The sequence below is a fragment of the Rhinopithecus bieti genome, unplaced genomic scaffold (assembly GCF_001698545.2).
Source record: "Rhinopithecus bieti isolate Rb0 unplaced genomic scaffold, ASM169854v2 scaffold_15834, whole genome shotgun sequence".
Classification (NCBI taxonomy): domain Eukaryota; kingdom Metazoa; phylum Chordata; class Mammalia; order Primates; family Cercopithecidae; genus Rhinopithecus; species Rhinopithecus bieti.
Genome location: NW_016808980.1, coordinates 1,733,613 through 1,755,563, shown reverse-complemented (window position 1 = coordinate 1,755,563; position 21,951 = coordinate 1,733,613). Strand labels below are relative to the sequence as shown.

At 52.8% G+C, this 21,951-nt stretch overlaps 1 protein-coding gene across 1 annotated transcript in view; it reads right to left on the bottom strand.

Moving 5' to 3' along the window:
* Nucleotides 1-2,009: 2,009 nt before the first annotated feature.
* BCAS4 (breast carcinoma amplified sequence 4) overlaps nt 2,010-21,951 on the bottom strand; it is a 90,907-nt gene continuing 70,965 nt past the window's right edge. Inside the window, exon 6 of the mRNA XM_017888129.1 lies at nt 2,010-2,703. Within this exon, the coding sequence (XP_017743618.1) occupies nt 2,581-2,703 (123 nt within the window). The 3' untranslated portion in view covers nt 2,010-2,580. The remainder of the gene's footprint in view (nt 2,704-21,951) is intronic.

Sequence of the window (21,951 nt, the reverse complement as noted above, 5' to 3'; positions counted from 1 at the left end):
GTCCCAGCCAATACAACACAGGCATGAGAATGAATGATCTACAGTAACACAGCAACAGGGACACCTCCCAAGGTAACATCAAGCCAATGATGCCAGAGACAAGAGATGACACAACATAGGTACACATCCCGTGTGTCCTCTCTATACAGCGCACAGAAACTAGAAACTCCAGCCCATACGGTTAGATGTCAGTATGCTGTCAGCCTGGGGTGGGGGCGGGCATGGGCATGGACCAGAAGGGGGCATGAGGGGCTACTGAGTGCTGATAATGTTGGTTGGTTGGTTTCTCAGTCTGGTGAGGCTTAAATAGATGCATTCAGTTTGTGAAAAATTTAGTGAACCACTTAGGCACCCCTTTCTGTAAAGTAAATTATACTTCAATAAAAGTTTCTGCCAACACAACATTTTGGGAGGCCAAAACGGGAGGGTCCCCTGAGCCCAGAAGTTCAACACCAGCCTGAACAATATAGGGAGATCCTGTCTCTACAAAAAATAAAACAAATGTGAAAAGTTGCCAGGCATGGTGGTGCACGTCTGTGGGTCCCAGCTACTTGGGAGGCTGAGGCAGGAGGATCACCTGAGACCAGGAGTTTGAGGTTTCAGGGAGCCGTGATCACACCACTGCACTCCAGCCTGGGTGACAGGAGTCTCATTAAAAAAAAAAAAATTGCAAAAGTTACCTCAATAAAAAAAATGCTGACCGGGCACGATGGCTCACACCTGTAATCCCAGCACCTTGGGAGGTCAAAGTAGGAAGATCACCTGAGGTCAGGAGTTCGAGACTAGCCTGGCCAACATGGCGAAACCCCGTCTCTACTAAAAATACAAAAATTAGCTGGGCGTGGTGGTGGGCTCCTGTAATCCCAGCTCCCTGGGAGGCTGAGGCAGGAAAATAGCTTGAACTCGAGAGGTGGAGGTTGCAGTGAGCTGAGATCGTGCCACTGCACTACAGCCTGAGTGACAGAGTGAGACTCCATCTCAAAAAAAAAGAAAAAGAAAAAAGAAAAATGCCGACTTTTCCAGAAACAAGGGGTCTACCTATATCTTTTAATTCCAAAAATTGTCCTAAACTATTTCCCTGCTTTTCTGTTTTTAATTAAAAACAAAAAATTTAGCCAAGGTCTCACTTGGTTACCCAGGCCAGAGTGTAGTGGCACAATCATGGCTCACTGCAGCCTCAACCTCCCAGGCTCAAGCAATCCTCCCGCCTCAGCCTCCCAAGTAGCTGGGACCACAGATGTGCACCAGCACACCCAACTAATTTTTGTATTTTTGATAGAGACATGGTCTATGTTGCCCGGGCTGGTCTCAAACTCCTGGGCTTAAGCGATCCGCCCACCTCAGCCTCCCAAAGTGCTGGGATCACAGGCATGAGCCGCTGCACCTGGCCTCTACTCTCTCTTGCCAGAGTCAACATTTTAGGCTTCCTTGAAAAATTTTTTGGGGGGTGGGGGACAGGGTCTTGCTCTGTTGCACATGCTAAGGTGCAGTAGAACAATCACGACTTACTGCAGTCTTGACCCCCTGTGCATAAGCGACCCTCATGCCTCAGCCTCCCAAGGTGCTGGGATTACAGGTATGAGTCACCTTGGTCACACAGATTATCTTGAAATTCTAATGCAGGTCTACAGTTCAGTCCTGTATGTGCATAGTGGACTTGGCTGTATGTATGTGTGTGCTCTTGGCTCTTCGAGGAATTCCAGAAATACTCATTGCAGGTTGAAGTCACCGTGAGAAATCTGGAGTGTTAGGACAATAGCAGGAAACTCATCTGCATGGGAAGAAATGCGGGTAAACAAGCCTTTGAAGACCCTGGGGGTCCTAATGACCTCTGCATTCTTGCTGGGAATCCAAAGGCCGGGACTATCCCCTCCCCTCAGCTGGAGCCTCATAAACAGATGCCCAGGGTCAGGCCCTCACAGGTGAGGCACAGGAGGAACCTTCTAGAAAACATTGCCCCGGTGAAAAGGAAACTATCACTCCCCATCATTCTCACACCAGACCAGGACTGAGCTCTCGACACCTTTATTGGAAGGATCCTCAAGGCTGTGGGCACCGAGGTCTAGAGGGAACACAACCAGCACCCATCCACCCATCCACCCACCACAGTGGCAGAGCGCACCCCGTGCAAAACCCCATCATGGAGAGGACCATGGAGCCCCTGCAAAGCCATCATGGAGAGAAGGAAAGTCCCCACTGTCCATCAGCCCTGCCAGGCCTGACCCCTCAACCCCTGTAGAACCCCAGGCAGGCTAACGTGGGAGGCACCACATGTGGGTTCCAACTGCTTCTCCAAACCCTGTAGTCTCACATGAGGCAGGGAGGAAATCTGAAAATGGCAGCAGCCTGGATGCGGAGGCTGCTGCCCGTGATCCCACCACTTTGGAAGGCCAAGGCGGGTGGATCACTTGAGCCCAGGAGTTTGAGATCAGCCTGGACAACATAGTGAGAGCCCATCTCGACATTTAAAAAAAACTTTTTAAAATATAAAATAAACAGCAATACAAAGAAAAAACCCCCCAAGCTGCAGCATGTACACAATGTCACTTTCCAGCATTCCTGATGGGAAGACCCCAAAGCTCACACAGGCCGAGGGCAGGTGTGGGGGTGGTGCTGTGGCCCCCTGGCGTCCGCAGGAAAATAGTCCTCCGTCCTATACAGTGTGGGCAGCTCATACGTCACGGGGACTGGTGCAGACGACTTCTGGAATGACAAGAAATTGTGCTCTATTGGCAATTTGGATCCACTTGTTCCATGACCCAGGAATTCCCCATCTACAAATTCATCCCGCAGGACTCACACATATGACCAAAGACTCTGAGCTCCTCTAACAGCACTGCCTATGACAGCCAAAGCTGGTCACCCAAAGGGACCAAGACATCCATGTCATGCCCTCTCCATAACGGAATACCCTGTAGGCATCAATAAGAGCCAGGCAGCCCAGGCGCAGTGGTTTATGACTGTAATCCCAGCACTTTGTGGGGGCCAAGGTGGGCGGATCACTTGAGGTCAGGAGTTTGAGGCCAGCCTGGCCAGCATAGTCAAAGCCCGTCTCTACTAAAAATACAGAAATTAGCCAGGCATGGTAGCGCACACCTGTAATCCCAGCTGCTTGGGAGGCAGAGGCAGGAGAATCACTTGAACCCGGGAGACGGAGGTTGCAGTGAGCCGAGATTGTGCCACTGCCCTCCACCTGGGCAACAAAGAAAAACAATGTCTCGGGAGAAAAAAAAAAAAGCCAGGCAGATCAATACGTTCTGGCAGAGAAGGACTAAGAAAGCAAGGTGAGAAGGGCAGACACGTGACAAAGGGACCTGTACCGACACGTGACAGCTCTGCAGGGCCATCCCAGAGCCTGGGTACAGTGGCTGTGGTTGGTGACATGTTTTTTTTTTTTATTTGAGACAGAGTCTTGCTGTGTCACCCAGCCTGGAGTACAGTGGTGCCATCTTGGCTCACTGCAACCTTCGCCTCCTGGGTTCAAGCGATTCTCCTGCCTCAGCCGCCCAAGTTAGCTGGGATTATAGGCGTGCGCCACCACGCCCGGCTTTTTTTAATTTTTTTTTATTTTTTTATTTTTTTATTTTTTAGTAGAGATGAGGTTTCGCCATGTTGGCCAGGCTAGTCTCAAATGCCTGGCCTCCAGTGACTCGCCCGCCTCAGTCTCCCAAAGTGCTAGGATGACAGGTGTGAGCCACCGCACCTGGCCAGGACTGATTTTTCTTCCACTGTGTACCCATCTGTGCTGCCTGGAGTTCCTGCCATATGCATATGCTACTCTTTCAAAAAACAAAACCATTTTAAGAAGTGCTTCCTCGTTTCTGGTGAGGATTTTTGTGGAGGGAGGCGGGGAAGGGGAGATTTCCCATTGAGCCGCTCACTGCGCGCTGGCTGGCGGGCTCCTGCAGTCTGCCGAGCGTCTCCAGAAAAAACCAGGTTACCAACAACCGCCCGGAATGACGGCTCTCAAACTTGGCCATGTGCTGGAATCTCCTGGGAGTTTTATGAAATACTGATGCCCAGGGCCCACACCAGGGAGTCGGAGGTCACTAGTCTGGGGCATGGCCTGGGTGTGGGACATTTCACAGCTCCCAGGTGATTCTCATGCAGAGTCCAGGCTGCAAGGACCGTGGCCTGCACCAGAGGAAGGAGAGGGCTCCTGGGCTGCTGTTCCTGGTTGGAGCTGGTGGAAATGAGCAAGGATGCAGGGCCAAGGGGGACAGAGGGAGGGGACCTTCTCACCACCCCCTGACCCTGTCCCCCAGCTCCCTGCACTGTCTCATCTCCTGGCTACCTCTGCCCACTCCGGCTGAGACCCAGTTCTGGCTACAGCTGAAAGCTGGGTGTCAGTGCAGGGATGTGGGCTCCAGACTGTGGCCAATGACAGCTCCCCAACTGCCAGACACCTCTGCAGGCCCCTTCCCGTGCTGCCTGCTTCCCTTCCCTCCCCTCCCTCTGCACTTGACACCATGACCCCAGTGCAGAGGGGGAGATCAAGGCTCAGGAGGTGCCCCGCCCAAAGTCACACATTCTCCAAGCATCTGTCCACCAGCAACTGACTTACAGGGCACCAGGCCAGCCCTGTCCTGTGCGCTGAGGAGACAGCCATGAACAAGACAACCGTCCCAGCCTTCATGGGGCATGGCACTCACTTAGTGGGGACACAAATGAACCAGGAGAAACAATGCCACCCTATGATGCGGGCTAATGGCAGGATGGGCACAAAGGCCTGGGGAACCCAGATGGGGCCTCAGCTCATCCTAGAGGGTTGGGGGAATTTTGGGGGCTGAGCTGTCTAGAACCTTCACAGCCTCAGCAGCAACTGGCCAGGAGTCAGGAGAAGTGGGGTATAGCGGTACCAAGGGCCAGTGTTCCAGGCCGAGGGAACAGCCTGCGCTGAGTGGCTGGGGTGTAGGACCACGGGGATCAGCACGTAGACAGGGAGGAAGCCAGAAAACGGGCCAGGGCCACCTGCGCTCGCTCTTGCAAGCCAAGCTATAACCTTGATCCCAGGAGCACTGGGGGCCTTTGAAGCTCATAAGTGGGAGGCTGTGTGTGTGATGAAGTCTGTGCTTCAGGAACAGCAGGAGAGAGAATACACTCTAGGGGCGAGAGTGGAGCCAGGAGGAGGCTGTTGCATGTGTCCCCCAAAAGTGAGAGTGGCCAGGTAATCACGTCTGGGCTCCAGGGCCTTGACTTCCCACCACACCACACCGAGCCTGTTGCAGAAGGGAGCCATCAAAGGATCTTACATAAGGTGCAACATGCTCTGACGTCTAGGGACCTCATCCCAGCCTGCGTCACCACCTCCACATCTGGAAAACCAGGACAAGTGATGCATCTTGGCCAAGGGTGAACCTCACACACGGCAAATGGAACGTTCTGCCCAGCCAATGCTCAGTCAGCCACTCTTGGCTCAGCCTGCTTAGGGATGACTCGGGAGATGAGGCCTATTCCAACCTGCTCCTCTTCTCCTAGCACGTTCCTGAGCTATCCCTGCCTCTGTGGGTCAGTGGACACAGGTCCCCCTGATGGCACTGCAATCAGAACACAAACAGGAGCTGAGCCACAAGATACATCTCCAGCCAGAGGGCTGCAGCTGGTGGGTACCCACAGGTATGGGTACCCACAGGTGTGGGATTTCACCCTCTTTCTTTTTAAGGATGGCCTGAGAACTGGCTGTCATAGTATCTAGAAAATGCAACATTCAAGTGAATCATGGGAGTTCAAAGCCCACCCCTCTCATCCTGACACATGACTAGGAGCCAAAGAGTGTTCTGTGATCTGAAAAGAAACGGCCCTTCTTCTCCTAGTCCTGAGGACCCAGGCAAGGGTCAGTGACCAGGCCAGGCCAGAGCCAGTGTCCAGCCCAGCCAGGCGGCCTCTCCTAGGCCAGCTGGGCCTCATCCCAAACCCCTGTTCCTTTTTGAAATGGTTCTATGAAGAGGGATGGAGTTTCTGTCTCCTCCCTCAAGGAGATGGATTCTAAAATGGAGGAAAATCAATATCATTATGAAGAAGCCAAGGAGAAGGAGTGGTGAGAGGCTGCTGGCAGCTCTAGATGTGATCATATCTTTAGACCTGGAGAGAACTAATGCAAGGAACTCCCAATAATCACATCTCTCCTGGTGACAGAGGGGAAAGGTCATCTCTGAATTTGAACAAGGGGGTCGCAGGGAGACAAGCTCTGTCGGTGTCTGGCCAAACGTCACAATGGATTACTGAACAGCTGCTTCCTGTGCACTCAGAAAGAAAGTCAATCACTAGGAGCCCCCAGGGGCTCCACGGAGAACAAGCATGCTTTCCCTTTTCAGGCGGGCCACTGGTCTGGAAGACCAGACAAAAGGCTGCAGAGGCTGGTGCCGCTCCACATCCACTCAGGCCCAAGCCTCACACCTTGGAGGACATGCTGGAGACACGTGGGTGAGTAACCCACAGCTCTTTGGAGAACAGGGCTGAAGTCAGCCAGGCAGGAGCAGAGGGGCATGAGCCAGGCAAGGGGCAGGGGGGCATAAGCCAGGAAGCTCAGGTGTTTCCTCTTCAGACCAAAACACAGTCTTGGAGAACGGTGGGTGTGGGTGGGCGCTGTATCAGCCTGTCTGTCCACTTCCCCTTGCGGTGCTAGCATCTTGATTTAATTTTGTTTTTGAGACAGAGCCTTGCTCTGTTACTCAGGCGGGAATGCAATGGTGCAATCTCGGCTTACTGAAGCCTCCGCCTCAGGGGGTTCAAGCGAGTCTCCTGCCTCAGCCTCCCGAGTAGCTGGGATTACTAAAGGCGCCCACCACCACATCCGGCTTATTTTTTTGTATTTTTGTAGAGACAGGGTTTCACCATGTTGGCCAGGCTGGTCTTGAACTCCTGACCTCAGGTGATCTATCCACCTCAGCCTCCCAAAGTATTGGGATTACAGGGGTGAGCCACCACACCCGGCTGCATCTTGATTTTTCTAAGGGATCCCCTTGTGCCCAACTCCCCATCTAAGCAGATCCCCACCCCCTCCACAGCTCAGGTTGGGGCTAAGAGCAGGCCCAGCCCATGTGAGCAGCTCACCCTCCACCCACGGAGGTGAGTCCAGGAGTGAGCATGTGACAGGGCCACTGCGATTCTTGCTACTGGGACAGGGATGCTCTCCCCAGAGGTTCCTGGGAGTTCAGGTGACGGGCCACTCCTGCCACCCCACCAGGGGCCCGCCTGAGAATGAAGCCCGTGCAGAGGGATGCAGAGTTGGAAGACGGGGCAAGACAGAGTCCTGCCAATATCACTTTGAGCACGTGAACCCTATTTTGCTGAAGACTGGAATTACCCTGGGGCTTTTCCTGTTCATGAGCCTCAAAATTCTCTTCTTCCTTTAAGCCAGGCTGACCAGGGTTGCTTGTAACTAAGAGTCCTGCCTGAAATAAATAATAAACCCCAGGGCCCTGTAATCCCAGCACTTTGGGAGCCCGGAGATGGGCGGATCATTTGAGGGTCAGGAGATCGAGCCATCCTGGTTAAACATGGTGAAACCGCCGTCTCTACTAAAATATTACAAAAAACTAGCTGGCGAGGTGGTGGGCGCCTGTAGTCCCAGCTACTCGGGAGGCTGAGGCCAGGAGAATTGCTTAAACCGGGGAGCGGAGCTTGCAGTGAGCTGAGATCCGGCCACTTTGCCACTCCAGCTGGGCCTGAAACAGAGGCGAGACTCCGTCTCAAAAAAATAAAAAATAATATAAATAATAAAATAATAATAATAATAATAATAATAAACTCCCAGGGGTGGCAGCAAGTGCTTTGAAACCAGCCGCCTGAATCAGCAGGTGAGGGCTGGTGTGTGAGGCTGAAAACAACCAGATGCCTGCAGGGCTGTCAGGCTGCAGACGCCCCTGGCAGATGGACAGGACCACGCCCCGGAGGCAGACCCCCTCACTGGCACACCCGCATGCCACGGAAACCACTTTCACACCCATTCTTTCTTGGATTCTAATGGCAGCCTGCAAGGAAGGAGTCGCTGTGTCTCAGAGGTCCCGGGAGGGAGACAGCAGTGGAGCTGGGGTCCACTTGGGCCTATCCAGCTCCAAGACCAGCCCTTGCCCATCGCACTACAGGGCTCCTTGAGGATGGAGCAGCAAATTCAAACCCTAGGGTTTTCACTCTTGAAAATCTCAGAGGGGACTTCAGAGCTCTCCACCTCCCGCCCCTCGCCCTCCAGCTGGGAATGAGTCCCCGCTGGGGTCCACGAGGCACCTCCAACCCTTCGGAATCCAGCTCCCAACCCCCTCCTCCCGGCTGCAGGCAGGAATGTTCTCTGCTCTGGGATAGGATAGGTCAAGACACAGAAACCCAACTCGGCTGTGAGCTCCTCCCCAGCCTACCCCAGACCAAGGCCCGCCTCTGCCGGAGGGAGTGAGTGCTGGGGCGCAGGGCCTGGCTGCTTTCTGAGTCTCCCCACACCCCCGCAGGTCCCTGCGTCCACCCTGCACACCTGAGTTCCCAAACCTGCAATGCACAGACCAAATGCATGTGTGCTGGATCTGCTTCGTGATTTTGTAAAAATGGAATTAACTTCAAACATGTAAAAATCAGATTTCCCGTGAAAAGCAGACTGCTGGTTTCTCTTGGAAAATCAGACCATCGGGCGGCTCCGGACCCACAGTCCCTCGTGGCTGAGCTGAGGAGCCCCAGTCCCTGATATCCCCACAGTTCCTGTGACCTGCTGCGTCTGGCTGAAGTCTCAGAGTTGGCCCCAGCAATCCGTACCACCCAGCAGCTCCTTTTCTCACAAAGACCTCAAATGTTTGTCACAGCACGTGACAGGATGAAGTCTGAGGCCCAGACTGGGTCCACAGCCTCTCTTCTGAAGCCCCCTAGTCCGAACAAGCTCTGCTCTAAAGCCACACCCAGCATCTCAGGGCCTCCATTTGCCCTGTGCTGCTCTGTTTCTACAAACCCTCCACAGTCCCTCGCCAGTCCTGGCCCACCCGCATCTCCCTCTTGGGAAGCCCTAATCGCACATCCCTGACCCTGCATCGTTTTCAGGTCAGGTTCAGCAAATGTTTTCTGTAAAGAGCTAGACAGTAAATATTTTATGCTTTGCAAACCACAGTCTCGGTCACAACCACTCAACTCTGCCCAGGTAGTATAAATGCAGCCAGAGACAATATGTAAACAGAAGGCATGGCTGTGTGCCAATAAAACTTTATTTACAAAAGCAATGGCAGGCTGGGTGTGGTGGCTCATGCCTATAATCCCAGCACTTTGGGAAGCCAAGGCGGGCAGATCACCTGAGGTCAGGAGTTCGAGACCAGCCTGGCCAAAATGATGAAACCCCATCTCTACTAAAAATACAAAAATTAGCTGGGTGTGGTGGCAGGTGCCTGTAATCCCAGCTACTTGGGAGCCTGAGGCAGGAGAATCACTTATACCAGGAGGCGGAAGTTACAGTGAGCTGAGATCGCACCACTGCACTCCAGCCTGGGCAACAGAGTGGGGCTCCATCTCAAAAAAAAAAAAAGAGCAGTGGCAGGTCAGCTTTGATCCCCAGACCATAGTTTGCCTCTGAATTAAATCTGTCCTCCCAAATAGAACAGGAATGACAAACCCTTGCCTATACCTCCCTACCAAGCAGGCACTGAATAGTAGTAGGTCATTAGACATGGCTACCCAGTTGCAGGGCCAGGCCTGCCTCGGTGACCGTCCTCGGGCCTGACTTTTATGTGGTTGGCTGTTCTTGGGTCACCACTGCAGCCCCAGCCAGTGCTGACTCGCTCAGAACAGGCAAGAGGCACAGGTCAACAGGGCTGCTGGGCCCAGCATCCTCCACCCCAGAAGGAGGGGCGGACACACTGCACCTGTACTCACAGGCTGGGATCCAAGGTTGTCCAGGGTCTGCCCCAGCCACCCACAGCCCCACCAGAACCTGGGCCAGCCCCTGGGAGCCTGAAGCCTCAGGCTGGCCAAGTGGAGGAGCTCAGGTGCCTGCTGCCAGAGGCCTACCTTCATCTCCCAGGGCACTGGGCACCCCCAGTGCCAGGGAACTTGAGAGAGGCCCATCTTACTGTGAAAACAACCATGCCTACTACACGCCAGGTGACACTACTTCTAACCTCACAGCACTCTTTAAGGCAGGGTTTCTCATCCTCCTCAGCCTCACTTTCTTCCTCTACAAAACAGAGATAACGCCGTCAACTTCACTGAGTCCTGCCTGGAGCATGGCAGTGAGGCTGGAGGTGCCGCAGCTACCTTGAGACCAGGAAGACAAAAGCCACATGCTAAGGATGGCAGAACAGCAGCCAGGAGAAACCTGGGTCCCTGACTACTTCCCTGAGACACCCTGTCAGCTCAATGGGCCACCTCAGTACTTCTCGTCACAAGTAGGAAAAAACACCAACCTATTTGCTCAAAGCACCACATGCAGCCTGATGTACACATCCTTTTGTTCTCATGATCCCTCTGTTCATAGCAAGCCACCCAGGTCACACAGAGAGTAAATGCACTGAGCCAGGACTCAAGCCCGGGTTGTTCAGATAATGAAATAAAAGGATCAGGCTGAGCATGGCAGCCTGCAATCCTGGCTTTTGGGAGGCCAAGGTGAGAGGATCTCGAGTCCAAGAGTTCAAGGCTAGCCTAGGCAACATAGCGAGACCCCCACCTCTACAAAAACAAAAACATTAGCTGGTCGGGGTGGCACATACCTGTAGTCCCAGCTACTCAGGAGGCTGAGGTGACAGCATCACTTGAGCCCTGGAGGTCGAGGCTGCAGTGAGCCGTGATTGTGCCACTGCACTCCAGGCTGGGCAACAGAGCTAGACTCTGACTCAAAAAAAGAAAGAAAGAAAGGATCACCCAAGAAGTGACAACTGCTAGATGCAAAAGCAAGCAGATGAGGAGGAGAAGCAAATCTCAAAATCGTTCCAAAACAATTCCAAATTGTTTGTCTGCGTCTGCCCCTCCTCCCTTGAGTAGGGCTGCGCTCCAAAGAGCAGGGTATGGAAAGTGGGGAAAGAAACTGCACAGTGGAGAAACCTGGCCAACATCACTTCGGCCAAGTGACCCACATCCAGCAGCATCAGGGCTGAGCCATGTTGAGGTATCCCTGCTATGATGTGATGAGAAGGGCGCCTTACCTCTGTGGTCTTCCTCCCCCAAACCCACAGCCCTGGTCTAAGCATGAGAAAAACATCAGATAGGCCCTAATTAAAGGGTATTGTTCAAAATACCTACCCGATATTCTCAAAACTGTCAAGGTCATCAAAAACAAGGAAAGTCTGAGGCTGGGCGTGGTGGCTCATGCCTGTAATCGCAGCACTTTGTGTGGGTTTTCTTGTTTTGTTTTGTTTTGAGATGGAGTTTCTCTCTGTCACCCAGGCTGGACTGCAATGGCATGATCTTGGCTCACTGCAAACTCTGCCTCCTGGGTTTAAGCGATTCTCATACCTCAGTTTCCCCAGTAGCTGAGATTACAGGTGCGTGCCACCACACCTGGCAAATTTTTGTATTTTTAGTAGAGACAGGGTTTCACCATGTTGGCCAGGCTGGTCTCGAACACCTGACCTCAAGTGATCCGCCCACTTTGGCCTCCCAAAGTGCTGGGATTACAGGAGTGAGCCACCATGCCTGGCCAATCCCAGCACCTTGGGAGACCAAGGCAGGAGGATCCCTTGAGCACAGGATTTCAAGGCCAGCCTGGCCTACACAGGGAGACCCCATCTCTACAAACAAAACCCAAAAAATTAGCTGGGCATGGTGGCATGCACCTGTAGTCCTAGGTACTTGAGAGGCTGAGGTGGGAGGATCACCTGAGCTCTGGAGGTCAAGGCTACAGTGAGCCATTATCTTGCCTGCACTCCAGCCTGGGCAATAGAACGAGACCCTCTCTCCAACATAACAACAAAAACCCAAAACCAAAAACACCAAACCAAACCAAAACAAAACAAGAAAGTCTGAGAAACTGTCAGAGGAGAGCAGGCTGGGGAGACATGATGACTGAATGTAGTATTGGATCCCGGAACAGAAAAAGACTTTAGGGAAACCGAAGCAACTGTGTTCATAATGTGTCAGTGTTGGTTCCTTAGCTATGACAACACACACAGTAAAATGTTAACAACAGAAGAAGCTGGCCGAGGGGTACAGAGAGAGTCTCTGTACTATCACAGCAACTTCGCTCTAATTCTACAATTTTTTTTAAAGCCAACAGAAGAAACAGATCAGTCTCACTCCATAAACCAAGCCCCAGCCTCTCTTAATTCAACCTCAGTGACCAAGAACAGAGCATTTACAGAGTGCCCAGCCCACGAAGCGACCTGCAGGGTCACAGAGCATTCATCCTCACAGCGGCTGGGGGAGGCACGGATCCTCCATCCCACTTTGCAAAAGGGGAAACTGAGGCCCAGCGAGTCACTTGGCCATAACCACTCAGCTGGGAATTGGCAGAGCTGGGGTTCGACCCCAGGCCTGCCCAGCTCCAGCATCTGCACTGTCCCAGCACACAGGCACCCCCGGAGCTGTGTAGAGCTAGGGGTGAGCTCTCAGTCAGGAACCAGGATGTCCCTTCAGCATCTGCCCTCCAACCTCAGGACCCTCGGGGTAGCTCAATCTGGTCCACTCAGACAGTACGAACGGGTCACCTTTGGTCAGCATCCGGCTTGCAGACGAATTTAAAAATGAGTTCGTTGCCAACAGTGAAGAACTGGGATGTTCAAATAAACACTGAGTGCCTATTTCTCTAGAAAAACTGAGCTATCTGGCCACCGTGGGCCCGCATTCCCGCAGGGTGCAGTGAGCTGCCTCATCAACCAGGACACGTGCTGTCTGCTTTGCCACTGTCCCCACGTGGCCTGCAGGACCTGTGGAGCCCTGTGGGCATCCAAGCTGGCAGTGGCTCCGGGCTCACAACGCCAGGCCAAGGCTCCATAAGGCTGAAGAGGATGCCAGTGGAGAGGCCTCTGCTTACCCTGAGCCCTACGGGTAAGGGACTGCTGACCTGCGGCCACCACCATGGCCTGTGGCTGCTGTCCCTCCCCTACTGTCTCCTCCAGTGCTTCCAAGAGCCATGAGTGAGGGCCTGTGATGATACCACTGTACAGATGAGAAAGCGGGCTTGGAGACAACAGGGCTAGGCCATGTGCCCAGGGTCCCAGCTGGTCAAAGGCTGAGGGGAGACTCAACTGGACTCTTCCGAGCTCTTGGTGGCAGCCCCCACTACCGCCGGCCCCCAGGGCCTGTCCCCTAGGTCCTGGGCACCCTGTTGTGTCCTGGCTCCGGGCTTGCTGTACCTCAGCCTGTCCTGCCTGCAATGTCTATGTCTGCTCCAGAGCCCTGAGTCTTCCAGAACACTGACAGCTGTGAGCAGAACCCCTCCCATTTCTCTGTAGGCAGCCCCTGCGTGTCCAGTCCTGCCCTTGGGGTTGGGCTGGACAGCCTTGCAGAGCTCGTGCGGACACCGGCCCCTTCCCATCTGAATCCTCCTGCCCAGTCCAGCCCAGCCTTGGCCCCAGCCTCTGCCGGCCCAGTGACCACAGCAGCTGGTGGACATGGGAGGCTGCCGAGGCCCTAGTGACAGAAGCACAGGGCTTGGGGCTGCTAGAGCTCGCAGCCAGTGCCCAGGGTGAGCCAGCAGCAGGGACAAGCTGCAGCAATCTTGTTAAGGTGATGCTGACCCAAGGGGGCAGCTCTGGAAGGTTCCTGGATGCCCACGGATTCTGCTTTTAGCTGGAGGAAAAGTGTTAACATGGAAACCAGCAGAGGAGTGGTCCCAGAAGTCTTGCCAAGCTGCTGGCTACTAAATTCAAGCTCGTGCACAGGGACAGCAGGTCGGGGAGTCAGTGTCACGGCACCCTCCAAAACCAGGGCTCCGTGGGGCGCCAGCTCCTGATTGGGTCTGGTCCCTCCAAACTTGGCCAACAAACTCTGCTGTCCATGGGCCACGTCCCCTCTTTCCTCCTGCCCCTCCCCATCCCTCTGTCCTAGAGTCCTGACTCCCTCCTTCAATTGATGGTTTGTGCCAGAGTCATCCTACTTGAGCACCAAGGCGCCTGGGCTTTGCTCCTCTCACATGGCCACTGACTCTATAGGACACACAAGTATGTCTTTATTTTTATTTATTTATTTATTTTGAGATGGAGTCTTGCTCTGTCACCCAGGCTGGAGTGCAGTGACGCGATCTCTGCTCATTGCAACTTTGGCTCACCGCAACTTCCGCCTCCAGGGTTCAAGCGATTCTGCTGCCTCAGCCTCTGCAGTAGCTGGGATTATAGGCATGCACCACCATGCCTGGCTAATTTTGTCTTTTTAATAGAGATGGGGTTTCACCATGTTGGCTAGGCTGGTCTCAAAATCCTGACCTCAAGTGATCTGCTTGCCTCGGCCTCCCAAAGTGCTGGGATTACAGGCATGAGCCACTGCGCCTGGCCAAAAGGTCATTTAAAAATAAATAAAGCACACAGAAGGTGGCAGATGCAAAGTACCGGGGGAATAACACAGATGGCAATTGTGTTAAATAGTATCAATAATGGCACTTTGAGAGGCTGAGGTGGGCAGATTACCTGAGGTCAGGAGGTAGAGATCAGCCTGGCCAACATGGTAAAACCCTGTCTCTACTAAAAATACAAAAAATCAAAAATTAGCCAGGTGTGGCGTGCACCTGTAGCCCTAGCTAAGCAGGAGCCTGAGGCAGGAGAATCTCTTGGACCTGGGAAGGGAGTTTGCAGTGAGCCGAGACTGCACCACTGCACTCCAGCCTGGGTGACAGAGCGAGACTCCTGTCTTTAAAAAAAAAAAAGAAAATCAATCATGATCAATAGTAAGGACAATAGCAGCTCCCCCTTACCCTATCTCGATGACTGCACTAGTACTACAACCCTCTGCAGGGATATGAATGGTGATCCCATTTTATAGTCACGGAAACTAAGACTCAGTGACTTAGTTTAGGAACTCACCTCCCAGCGTGATGCTTGTACGACAGACCGGATTGGCCTCTGGAGTGTGCAAACTCATGCAGTCAGGCCCAGGCGTTGGCTACCGCTCTGCTATCCCTGTCTTGAAGTACTTTTTTTTTTTTTTTTTTTTGAGAGGGAGTCTTGCTCTGTCACCCTGGCTGGAGTACAGTGGCGTGATCTCCACTCACTGCAAGCTCCGCCTCCCGGGTTCACGCCATTCTCCTGCCTCAGCCTCCAGAGTAGCTGGGACTACAGGCGCCCGTCACTGCGCCCGGCTAATTTTTGTATTTTTAATAGAGACAGAGTTTCACCGTGTTAGCCAGGGTGGTCTCGATCTCCTGACCTCGTGATCCGCCCATCTCGACCTCTCAAAGTGCTGGGATTACAGGTGTGAGCCACCGCGCCCGGCCTGAAGTTCTTAGTAAGTTTGACAAAGGGGCCCTTGGTACTTCAAACTGTCACCTGAGATCTGTGTGCCCCCAGGACGGTGTGCTTCGTCCTCTGCTATCAGTCAAAAGGATGACTCCAGGGAAGCTCCATGGATGAGCCCTGGGCACGGAACAAGGGACAGCATGGCGCTGGCACTCCTGGCTGAGAAAACACCATGGGACAAAGGGCGGAGGTGGGAACGGTGGCAGAATTTGAGGGGGGCACATGAGCAGATGGATTTGGCTGGAGCTGGGATTGACCCACTTGCAGGACAGAGCAGCAAATGGAAGAGTCCCCTGCAGCCCAGGGCAACAAACCAACAGCTGTGCCCAGTGGCCTCACTGGGTTCGGGGTCCCCCATCACACTGAGATCCACCTCCCCAAAGGAGGCAGCTTTAGGCCCAGATGCCTGCAGTCAGTGTCCAACCTCCAGGTCAGTCCCCTTATCCCATACCGACAGCTGGCTGTAGTCCAACCACCAACCACTGTCACATCAGAGTCATACATTTCTCACTTTGATGTTGAATTATCAATAGAATCCTTGAAGGTTTTGTTGGCCGGCCTGGAAGGTGGTTGGCTGCACAAAAAAGTATTGAAAATAGCACCAACTAGGCCGGGTGTGATGGCTCATGCATCTAATTCCAGCACTTTAGGAGGCCAAGGCAGGTGGATCACTTGAGGTCAGGAGTTCAAGACCAGCCTGGCCAACATGGCGAAACCCCATCTCTACTAAAAATATGAAAAATAGCCAGGCATAGTGGCACACACCTGTAGTCTCAGTTACTGGGGAGGCTGAGGCAGGAGAATTGCTTGAACCCTGGAGGCAGAGGTTGCAGTGAGCCAAGACTGTGCCGCTACACTCCAACCTGGCCAACAAAGTGAGACTCTGTCTCAAAAAAAAAAAAAAAAAATAGCACCAGTTAGCTTTGGGAAGCAAACCTGACCTACCATGTTGTCAGGTTGCACAAATACTACTCAGAAAAGCCCAGTTCCTGATGCAGGCAGTTGTTATCCATTCAAGAAACAAGCCCTGGCCAGGTGCAGTGGCTCATGCCTGTAATCCCAGCACTTTGGGAGGCTGAGGCAGCTGGATCACTTGAGCTCACGAGTTCAAGACCAGCCTGGCCAACATGGCAAAACTCCATCTCTACTAAAAATACAAAAAGTAGCCTGGAGCGGTGGCACACACCTATAATTCTAGCTACTCGGGAGGCTGAGGCACAAGAACCTGGAGGTAGTGGTTGCAGTGAGCTGAGATTGTACCACTGCACTCCAGCCTGGGTGATACAATGAGACTCTGTCTCAAAAAAAAAAAAAAAGCCCTGAGGGCAAAATGAGAGGCAGCCTAGAACCAACAGGTGCTCAGATGCCTCCTCCAGGCCTCTGGCCAGCCTGGAGAAATTCCTTCCCTAGAGCTGTGCCCCTACCTATGGAGAAGCACAGCCCAGGTGCAGCTGAAGGACCTGCTTCAGAGACAAAGCCTGGACTGTCCCGTGTCCCTTCTCCCCCATTCCAGGCCTCTAGGGAGCCTTGGCAGCCTCTTCTCAATCTCCCCCTTTCCTCAGACATGGGGTGTCCTTGGAGGTCTAAGAAGGAAGAAGGAGGAAGGAGGAAGGAGGAAGGAGGAAGGAGGAAGAAGGAGGAAGGAGGAAGGAAGAGGAAGGAGGAGGAAGGAGAGGAAGGAGAAGGAAGGAGGAAGGAGGAAGAAGGAGGAAGAAGGAGGAAGGAGGAGGGAGGAAGAAGGAGGAAGGAGGAGGAAGGAGAAAGGAGGAGAAGAAGAGAGAAAAAGGAGGAAGGAGGAGGAAGGAGAAGAAGAGAGAAGAAGAAGAAGAAACGAATGAACAGCCTAGTGGCCCTGATGCAAACATGAAGCAGCCAGATAAGGGGAGGGAAGCAGAAATAAGTGGCTAGGCTGGGGAAAGGGGCTGGAGGGGAGGAGATGGGAAAGGGAGCTGGAGGAGTCGCTCCAAGGATTCCAGGCCTTTCTGCACCCAAGCCAAGGAGTGGGCAGGTCACCTGTCCCTGGCATGGACACACAAAACAATTGCACCCCCCTCACCTGCCAACCCCATCCCTCTGTCAAAGCTGGTATTCTAAATGTACAAAGGACATCTCAGAAGACAGGCCGTCCACGCTGGACAGAGGCCATCTTGCCTTCAGAGAAACACTACACTCTTCTCATTTCACTCATGGCTGCTGCAAGGCTCTGGTCCAGCCCCTCCACCCCAGGGCCACGCTGTGGGCTCCACACAGAGAAGGTGCTGGAGCCCTCCACAGCTGCAAAGACAGAAACGATAAGGGAACAAGATCCTGAGCCTGCTCCCTTGTCCACACCCACACCGACACTGCAGCTGATCAGCCCCTCGCCACACAGGGAGCTCGTCTGCCCCATTGGCTGCTGCACCCTTGGCCCAGGATGGCATCTGCTGCATGGGAGACGCCTAATCCATGTGAACTCAGACCTCGGACCTCTGGGCCTCCTGCTCCCGGGTGACTTCATTCGGCCTCATGGAGACACAATGCTGGATGCTTCCAGCCCTGAACTCCACGCTCAAATCTCCAACTGCTGCTTGACCACCCCAGCAAATCCTGTTGGCTCTGCCTACACATGTATTCAGACTTTTTTTTTTTTTTTTTTTTTTCAGAGACCGGGCCTTGCTCTGTCACCCAGGTTGAAGTGCAGTGACACAATCACGGCTCACTGCAGCCTCGACCTCCTGGGCTCAAGTGACACACCCTTTTTCTTTTTCTTTATTGTATTTTTTTTGAGATGGAGTCTTGCTCTGTCGTCTGGCTGGCGTGCGGTGGCATGATCGTGGCTCACTGCAACCTCCGCCACGGGTTCAAGCAATTCTCCTGCCTCAGCCTCCCAAGTAGCTGGGATTACAGGCACATGCCTTCACTTGTGGCTAATTTTTGTATTTTTAGTAGAGACGGGGTTTCACCATGTTGGCCTGGTTGGTCTTGAACTCTTGACCTCAGGTGATCCACCCTCCTGGGCCTCCCAATTACTGGGATTACAGGCGTGAGCCATTGCACCTGGTTCAGACTCTTAATTCATGTAGCAACTTGCACAAATCTCCAGGGAAGTGTGCTGAGTGAAAACAGCCAATCCCAAAGGGTTACAGACTGCACCGTTCCATTTATAGAACATTTTTGAAATGGCAAAATCTTAGAAATGGAGGGCAGATGAGTGGTAGCCAGGGGTCGGGCAGGGAGTGGGGGCACAGGAAGGGTGAGGGTGGTTATAAAGGACAGCACAAGGGACCTGGCGGGACCCTGCTCAGTGTCTTGGCTGATACAAGTAAATTGTATGGAATGGGTACAAACGTATAGGACTTATGCCACATACAAATGAGTCCACATCGGACTGGGGAGATCTGCATCGGATTAACAGGTCAGATTCATGCTGCTATCCTGCTTGGGATATTGTGCTATGGTTTTGAAACATGTTACCACTGGGGACAATTGGGCACAGAAAGGGGTCTCTCTGTGTTCTTTTTCCAGGCAGGATCTCACTGTCGCCCAGGCTATAGTGCAGTGGTGCAATCAGAGCTCACTACAGCCTCGACCTCCCAGGTCCAAGCAATTGTCCTACCTCAGCTTCCCAAGTGCCTGGAACCCCAGACACATGCTACTATGCCCAACTAATTTTTTTTTTTTTTTTTTTTTGAGATGGGGGTCTCCCTAGATTGCCCAGGCTGGTCTCGAATTCCTGGGTTCAAGCGATCCTCCTGCTTCAGCCTCCCAAAGTGTTGGGATTACAGGCATGAGCCACTGCGCCTGGCCTCTCCATATTATTTCTTCAAACCGAATGTGAATCTACAACGTTCTCAAAAGAAAAATTCCAACTAACATGCACGCACATCCAGAGTTGGCTACACCTCCCCACCTCCACCTGCCCCCTGCCTGTTCCAGGCCACCAGCACCTCTCCTGGACCATTGCAGCAGCTCTAAGCCCCCGAAGCTCCACACCGCACACCCAGCATCTTCCCTCCACATACAGCAGGGCGGTCCCAGTAAGACAAGGGCTGAGCAGGCCTCAGAGCCTCCAGGCTGAGCCTCCCACTGGCCCCAGGGCCTGCTCCCTCCACTGCCTGAACTCCTTGTCCCCAGGTCCTATTGTTCCCTCCCCCAGGGCACCAGCCACCTGGCTCTCAAGTCACCTCCCCAGAGGCCCTCCCTGGCCCCCTTTCTCCTCCTCCTCCTCAGACACCTCTCCTTTCCCTTCCTCACAGTGCTCTCCCTGGGGTATATCACGCACTAGGCCACTGCCAGGGCCGGGAGCAGGCAGCCTCTACTCCTTCCACACCAAGGGTCTGAACAGTGCCTGGCTCACACAGTGCTTCAAAAATAAGTGCAGTTGGCCCTCTACATCTGCGGGTTCCACATCCATGCATTCAACCAACCATGAATCAACAATCTTCAAAAACGAGGCTGGGCGTGATGGCTCAAGCCTGTAATCCCAGCCCTTTGGGAGGCAAGGGCAGAAGGATCACTTGAATCCAGTTCAGACGAGCCTGGGCAACATAGCAAGACACTGTCTCTGCATTAATAATAATAATAATAATAATAATAATAAATTAGCCAGGCATGGTGGCACACACCTGTAGTCTCTCAGCTACTTGCGGGGGGCTGAGGTGGGAAGATTGCTTGAGCCTAGGAGGTCAAGGCTGCAGTGAGCTGAGATCTCACCACTGCACTCCAGCCTGGGTGACAGGGCAAGATTCTGTCTCACACAATAATAATAACAAGAATAATAAGAGCAAGACACTGTCTCTACAAAAAATACAAAAAGTTAGCCAGACGTGGTGGCACATCCCTGTAGTCCCAGCTATTCAGGAGGCTGAGGTGGTAGGATTGCTTGAGCCCAGAAGTTTGACGCTGCAGTGAGCTATGATCTGTATCACTGCACTCCAGCCTGAGTGAAAGAGCGACTGCCTCACCAAAAAAAAAAAAAAAAAAAAAAAAAAAAAAAAAAAAAAAAAAAAGGGTGATTGCTTCTGTACTGAACATGTTCAGATTTTTGGTCATTATTCCCCAAACAATACAATATAACAGCTATTTATATAGCACTTACTTTGGTTTTTTGTTGTTGTTTTTGAGACAGAGTCTTGCTCAGTCACCCAGGCTGGAGTGCAATGGCACGACCTTGGCTCACTGCAACCTCCGGCTCTTGGTTTCAAGCGATTCTCCTGCCTTACCCTCCCAAGTAGCTGAGATTACAGGCGCTTGCCACCATGCCCGGCTAATTTTTGTATTTTTAGTACAGACAGGGTTTCTCCATGTTGGCCAGGCTGGTCTCAAACTGCTGACCTCAGGTGATCCACCCGCCTTGGCCTCCCAAAGTCTTAGGTTTACAGGCGTGAGCCACCATGCCCCGCCAGCATTTACTTCGTATTAGGTATTATAAGTAATCTAGAGATGATTTAGAGTATAGGGAAGGATGTATGTAAGTTATATGCAGATTATCTCTATATATTCTCTATATTAGAGACTCAAGCACCCATGGATTTTTGATAACTGACAGGAGTTCCTGGAACCAAGCCCCATGGATACCAGGGATGACCGTATTAACTTGAATGAATGAATGAATGAATGGGTGGAGGTTTGGCAGCAGAGTTAAGCCTGGCCCAGGGGCTGGAGTCACTAGTTCTCAGCGGCTTCCAGAGCAGACAAGGAGGGTAAGAGGGTACTGTGCAGGTACAGGACAGGTAGCAAAACTGGGGCAGTGGTCTCCAGGCTCAAGAGCCCTAGAGACAGAGGGAAAGAGGAGAACACCCTGCTGGCTGAGCCACCCTCACCCCCACCATGGACATTCTCAACAGAACCAGAAACTGGGGACTTCCGGGGGGGAATAACTCACTTCTCAGGGCCTCCTGGGGGTGCAGGCACAAAGCCTTAGGGGCTTCCCACCACCTTCCCATTCCCTCGGTGAGACTCACGTTGCTTATGAGAATAAGGGTGGGAGTGGAGGTGGGGGTCACAGAGGACCTTGAATTTGCACTTTGACATCCCCCTGCAAAGCCCCAGAGCTGCTAGCATTGAGAGCGGAGTCCCTTCATCCAGTGCAATAAACTGTCCCATTTCCAAATCCCTCAGACGGCAGCAGTCCCCCTTTCTAGCTGTGTGACCTTGGCCAAGTTACTAACCTCTCTGTGCCCCTGTTTTCTCATCTGAAAATGGGGGCTAATAATTGCTCCTACCTCACAGGGCATTATGCCCGTATAATGGAAAGTGCTTAGAAAATAGTGTTCAGCCGGGCGCAGGGGCTCATGCCTGGAATCACAGCACTGTGGGAGGCCGAGGCAGGTGGATCACCTGAGGTCCGGAGTTCAAGACCAGCCTAACCAACATGGGGAAACCCCATCTCCACTAAAAATACAAAATTAGCCAGGCGTGGTGGCGCAAGCCTGTAATCCCAGCTACTCGGGAGGCTGGGGCAGGAGAATTACTTGAACCCAGGAGGTGGAGGTTGCAGTGAGCCGAGATTGCACCATTGCACTCCAGCCTGGGCAATAAGAGTGAAACTGTGTTTCAAAAAAAAAAGAAAATAGTGCTCAATGAGTGAAGGCTAATTTCATTTTTTTTTTTTTTTTTTTTTTTT